This window comes from Gymnoscopelus microlampas (genome assembly GCF_963454915.1).
Source record: "Gymnoscopelus microlampas genome assembly, chromosome: 19".
Lineage (NCBI taxonomy): Eukaryota > Metazoa > Chordata > Actinopteri > Myctophiformes > Myctophidae > Gymnoscopelus > Gymnoscopelus microlampas.
The window spans coordinates 26218431-26224772 of NC_139956.1; the positions used below are offsets into that span (position 1 = coordinate 26218431).

General features: G+C 43.8%; 1 protein-coding gene across 1 annotated transcript; it reads right to left on the minus strand.

Moving 5' to 3' along the window:
• Positions 1-203: 203 nt before the first annotated feature.
• LOC311034441 (leukotriene B4 receptor 1-like) lies at positions 204-5170 on the minus strand (the record flags this gene model as incomplete). The annotated part of the gene is made up of 3 exons (XM_084042321.1): positions 204-1248; positions 1792-2065; positions 4677-5170. 3 exons carry the CDS (start codon positions 5168-5170, stop codon positions 835-837), a joined length of 1182 nt encoding a protein of 393 aa, XP_083898447.1. The 3' UTR covers positions 204-834.
• Between the last annotated feature and the right edge of the window lie 1172 nt (positions 5171-6342).

Genomic DNA, 6342 nt, shown 5'->3' on the forward strand with positions numbered 1-6342 from the left:
GAGTGGCAAAACATTGAGCTGCATGGAGCATTGGAGTTTGGAAGCGCTCGTTGGAAATCACTCAGCGGTCCCGCGTACCACATAATGCAGGAGGCAGCAGGACGTTGTGTTATTGAAAACGAGCGCTTCCAAACTCTGACACTTAGACAAATAATCATCTGCAAGGAATTAATTGACAGAAAGTAGCTCATAACATGTCTATGGTGGATTTTTATGAAACAAAAACTTTGCAGATAGAAAGAGGATAATTCAAGCTTTCCGTACAGCTGCCAATGTTGGTGAGTTTAACGTTGTTTAATACAATCAGATAGGACTTTTCTGTTTGGATGTATGGGCTGTCAAGGCCAGAAAGTAGTTTTTTGCCACTCAGTAGGCGTTCCCGCATAACTTCTGGGTACGATGATGTCACTTGCATAGCCTCTATTATGACATGCCCAGAATTAAGGGACAGTAGGGTCCATGTTGTCAACAGCATTGCATTCATGTGTATGTGCCAAACTGTTTTCACAACTGAGGAAACTCTCGAACAAAAAACAACAGGCTTAAAAACATTACACCCTATACACAGCTATACACAAGCTGACTTCCTTGTGAGCTTGTGCAACCCAAACCGCATCCTTTTACACACTGCACATTTCCATGAAACACTGATAACTGATATGGCTTTTACAGAACATTTACATACATTTAAATACAGCAGTTGCCTGCAGTTATGTATTGCAGAAATGTGGCATTATGTAAGTCCTGTAGCATATTTTCACTACTCTACATACATAGCCTTGTGCTGCAGCATATGTTTGGTAGTTTAAACACTCTTTAAAAACACAATCACCATTAGCATCGCTCATCGATGCAAGCAATGGTCATTAGTTCTGAACCAGCCTTGTTGGCCTCGGCGCCCTGACAGTCAGCGTTGCTGCGTCCTACTTCTTTGTGTTTGGGCCTGAACGGCTTCCCCAGCATGGTGGACAGCGAGCGAAGTGCTGATCCTTCGTCTGGCACAGAAGCGCTACGGCTGGTGGTGCGTGTTCCACGCGAAGCCATCGACGCGTTCCTAGATTCTGAGTAGGTCACCTCGAAAAGCCGGCCCATGAAGCTAAGGCCTGCCTGGCGGATGTGCGAGCTGCCAGCGAACACGTAGAGCACGGGGTTGATGGCACTGCTGAAGTAGGCGAAGGCTGTTACGTTGGGCCGGGCCATCTCAGCAGCACCGACCAACGTGGTACTGCCATGCAGAAGGCCTACCATCTGGAGACGAGATGACAGCACACAATATCAGCTTTGTTGTCCACCTATGGAAACTTAATTACCTTTGGCTTCACTGTGGTGGAATAAAAATAAGTAAAAAATAAGTAAAACCCTGAAAAGATTTTGTGAATACACAATCAAACATCAGAAGACTGAGGCAGTATAGTTTCACACTTTAACCTAATTTTTTTTAAATAAAAGTAGGCTATTGAGCTCCACATGAGGTCCACATAATAAATAATATGTTGAATAGAATTTGCTAAAATAAAAACGGGGGTGCAAAAAGAGTGGGCTCCTCACCAAGTACATTTTGAGAGAAAAAGACACATTCTTGAAAAAACTATAATTATAAAACAAACTGTGGGAACTATATTTAATACGGTAACCGGAACAGTCGGCACCAATACAGTACCTACTAAAGCCTTCTTATACTTTGTTCCAGTGCGACGTGTTATATGAACTTGTGGATCTGCTATATTTGCACGACGTGAATGACCTTAGGTGAGGTGGCTGTATTTTTCTAAAGACAAATGCACACGATACCTCTATGGTGTTGATGATGTGGTAAGGCAGCCAGAACAGGGCAAAGGTACCGATGATGAGGAGGATGAGACGGTTGCCCCGCCCTTTGCGCTGGAACATGGCACTGCGGAGACGGTAGATGACGAAGGAGTAGCAGACAGTGATGATGGTGAAGGGCAGCAGGAAAGCCATGAGCGTCTCAAACAGGTACTGAAAAATACGATGACCCGTGCTGGTCCAGGACTGATAACAGAGGTTCAAGGTGATGTTTTTGTGTATATAGGGTTGCACCAGGCTGTGAATAAAACAAAAAACAATAACACACACACACACACACACACACACACACACACACACACACACACACACACACACACACATATTTTCAGGATAAGGATAAGATGCACTTATTGAAATCAAACAGCCACATGTTTCAAATAGTATTAATAAACGTTATTTGTATAGCACCTTTCATGACAATACATCTAGCTCAAAGTGCTTTACAGAGCAAGAATACAATTACAATTTCAACTAATTTAACAATAAAGCAAAAAAGAAAAGCAAAAGGCAGTGAATCAGGCAAAACAGTGAGGACATGAATAACACAGAGAACCAAAAAATTAACTAAAAGCAAGAGTGAAGAAGTAGGTCTTGAGCTGTGCTTTAAAGGAGAATTCCGGTCATTTTAAGTGTTATGTTTGATGTGTGTCAAATCACTTACCAACGTAGGAATGAAAATCGCGTAACTCCACAGAGCCCCCTATCGACCCCCACCGTTGTCATTATAGGAGGATATAGGATAGCCCAAATTCGCCTATTTTAACCAATGCAAAGTCTGTTTTTTTGCTTCTAGTACTCATTGTTGAGTCCCATGATAATGTAACAGGCGCTAAAACTCCCGACAAGCTAACGGCTAATAACAAACGAGCTAACGCTGGGGCTGCTTATCTCTCTGCATGGCAGCCCCAGGTTGCCAGGTCGGGAGAGAAACCAGCAACCAGCATTAGCTCGTTCTGTTATTAGCCGTTAGCTTGTCGGGAGTTTTAGCGCCTGTTACATTATCATGGGACTCAACAATGAGTACTAGAAGCAAAAAAACAGACTTTGCATTGGTTAAAATAGGCGAATTTGGGCTATCCTATATCCTCCTATAATGACAACGGTGGGGGTCGATAGGGGGCTCTGTGGAGTTACGCGATTTTCATTCCTACGTTGGTAAGTGATTTGACACACATCAAACATAACACTTAAAATGACAGGAATTCTCCTTTAAAGCTATCCACAGAGGCTGCCTGTTTTAGGTGTAATGGGAGTTTATTCCACGCTGTTGGCCCGTAGAAGCAGAACGGTGCTTCACCGTGTTTTTCATATGTCATTATACGACAGGTAGTTCCGACCAAGCAATCTGATTGGTTGAAATAGCTTTCTAGCCGTGCTTCAAACCAGCATCATAGCACGGGCCGAATCACATTAATAAATCACTCCGCGCCTGCTTAGACAATATATTGCACAGCTGTGCTGTGACGTCACGCTGTCCCACGGTATGAAAACAAACAGAGAGTATCCTGACCCACCGCCGCCACCGGAGAACAAACAGCTACGCAAAATGGACTATGTTGTTAATTTTTATTTATTTGGTGGACATTACGGTTGATCAATGGTTAGAAGAGGATGAGAAGGAGAACGCGAAACCGATCTACAAGTTCACAACGCGACGCATTGTGAGCTTGTAGATCGGCTATTTTCGCCGCCCGCGCGATACCTTCGTACGACGGAGCATATAGCCTACTGGAATCAGCTGTGTTGTGCCTCAGCTGTGCTGCTGCTACAGGGACTATTTTGTCTCAGTCAAATAAACTCTTCTCTTTACAGGGAAACATAATAGCGAAACATTTTTATTATGAATTGCCCCACAATATGAATACATTTGGATGTGTTTTGTTGGTAACTGTTGTATAATCGCAATATTACACTCGATGGTGTGCTTTACCTTACATTATTGGCACTTCAGCGATGCTGGCGGAACTCGGCTGCGCCTCGTTCCTGACCGCATCACTGGCGTGCCAATAATGACGGTAAAGCACACCCTCTCGTGTAATATTGCTTAATTGTAGGCACCTCGAGCAGGACAGCACTTGAAGACATGAGCGGGGGGGGGGGGGGCGGTTTGGAACATATCTAGGCAGGCAGTCATAGAGGTACTGTAGGAAGGTGCCAGACCATTTAGAGCTTTATAAACTAGTAAAATAATTTTAAAATCAATCCTAAAAACAACCGGTAGCCAGTGTAGTGAAGCTAGAACTGGAGTAATATGTTCTCTCATCTTGGTTTTAGTAAAACTCTGGCTGCCACATTTTGAACAAGTTGTAATCTGTCAGTTGTGTTCTTTGGCAGGCAAGAGAACAGTGCAGTGCATTGCAATAATCAAGTCGAGAGAAAACAAAAGCGTGGCCAGCGGTTTTGCATCGTCCAACGACAGATAGGCTCTAATTCGCGCAATATTTCTAAGATGAAAGAAGGCAATCTTGGTAACATGATTAATGTGTGTATTAAAATTCCATAGAAAGTAAAGTAAAAGTATCACCACATTCTCTCTCTCTCTCTCTCTCTCTCTCTCTCTCACTCTCTCTCTCTCTCTCTCTCTCCCTCCCTCTCTCTCTCTCTCTCTTTCTCTCCTCCAGCACGCACGCACGCACGCACACACACACACACACACACACACACACACACACACACACACACACACACACACACACACACACACACACACACACACCCATCCATCCACCCACCTGCTGACCTGCTTGCAGAAAGTCAAAGGTGTGCATGACCAAATTTATGAGTAAAGATTTGTCAATTTACCCCCCCCCCCCCCCACAAACAAACAAGCTTGCGCGATACCTCACCTGCGGTAGAAGGGCATGGGCAGTGACAGGATGAAGGCCATCAACCAAACTATCAGTAAGATAATCATCAGTGAACGTTTCGTGCGCATCCTCTGGGACATATACGGCCGTGTGACAGCCAGACAGCGGTCTGCACTCATCAGGCAGATCAGGTAGATGGACACATACATGTTCACACTGGACAGGTAGTGGACCAGCTTGCACACGGCCGAACCAAACTCCCAGCCTCGTAACGGTAACCCCGACAGGTAGCGTATAAACAGCGGGGCACTGAGCAGAACCAAAGCGTCCGCTGCAGCCAGGTTGAGGACCAACAGACAGGTGACTGACTTCTTCTTCACCCGACACCACACCGACCACACCACGAACAGGTTACCGGGAAAACCAAGGACGAATGCCAGGGTCAGGATGCCGATGCCAACCTGCGCTGAAAGTGGTCGGACTGTGCTTGGAAAGAGTGAACTGGAGCCATCTGGGAAACTGGTGTTTGCCATCAGGAAGGTTACGGTGCGAATCTGAAGGGGATGTGATTTGTGAACAGGCTTATGATTGCCTTTTTATGATAATAGCTCAGACCAGAGGTGGGGACTTGGACTCGAGACTCGAGACTCGACTTGACTTGAAGTCCCGATTTTGATGACTTGAGACTTGCTTGACCAAATCAAAAATAGACTTGGACTTGCTTGGGACTTGAATGCCAAAGACTTGAGACTTGACTTGACTTGAACACTAAAGACTTGAGACTTGACTTGACTTGAGCCCTCGTGACTTGAAAATTCAAGTCTTTTCAAGTCACCTTCAAGTCACTTTCAAGTCACTTAAGCAAGCCAAAAATGTTTAAAAAAGTGTGCATCAACTATAATGTTATTAGTCAGAAATCCCGGCCGTCAGTGACACCTAGTGTAGTGTTGCCAAAGCTGCTTATTTACCCTAACCTTTGGACAAAATTTGGTTTGTTTTTGGCTTATTTTTGGAAGTCGGTTCGCTTGTTTCTCTCCCGATACTTGGCAACACTGGCCCACATGTTGCACGTTACCAAACAAACAACACACCGGCTTCACTCCTGCCGTCACTGCTGGAACTGAAGCCAGGTGGAATAAAATGTCAACTCCAGCAGTTATAGCTTTCGGTTTTAAAGATAGACAAGACGAGAAAAGCAGTATGCAAGGCAAGACCTATACTTCACATTAACATTACTGCGTGCTAAGTGCAAACTATAACCAGTGGTGGAAAGTAACTAAGTACATTTATTCAAGTACTTTACTTAAGTACAATTTTGACTTATTTTTTACTTTACTGAAGTATTTGCAATTTTCAGTACTTTTACTTCTACATTATTTAGCAGACGCTTTTATCCAAAGCGACTGTAAGTGCATTCAACATAGGTAGTGCATTCAACATAGGTAGGGAACGAAACTACTAATCACCAGAAGTCTTAAGTGCATTTTCTGCAAAAACAAGCAACCAAGAGTATACCTAGCGCTAAGGTAAAAGTGCAATATATCAGCTACCTACTTCTACTCAACTACATATGAGAGGCAGATATTAGCCTACTTTTACTCCACTACAATTATTTGAAAATTTGAGGTACCAATTACTTTGTAGATTTTGGTTATTAATACAAAACATACATTGACCACTTCAGCGCTATATACATTTCCTCTTC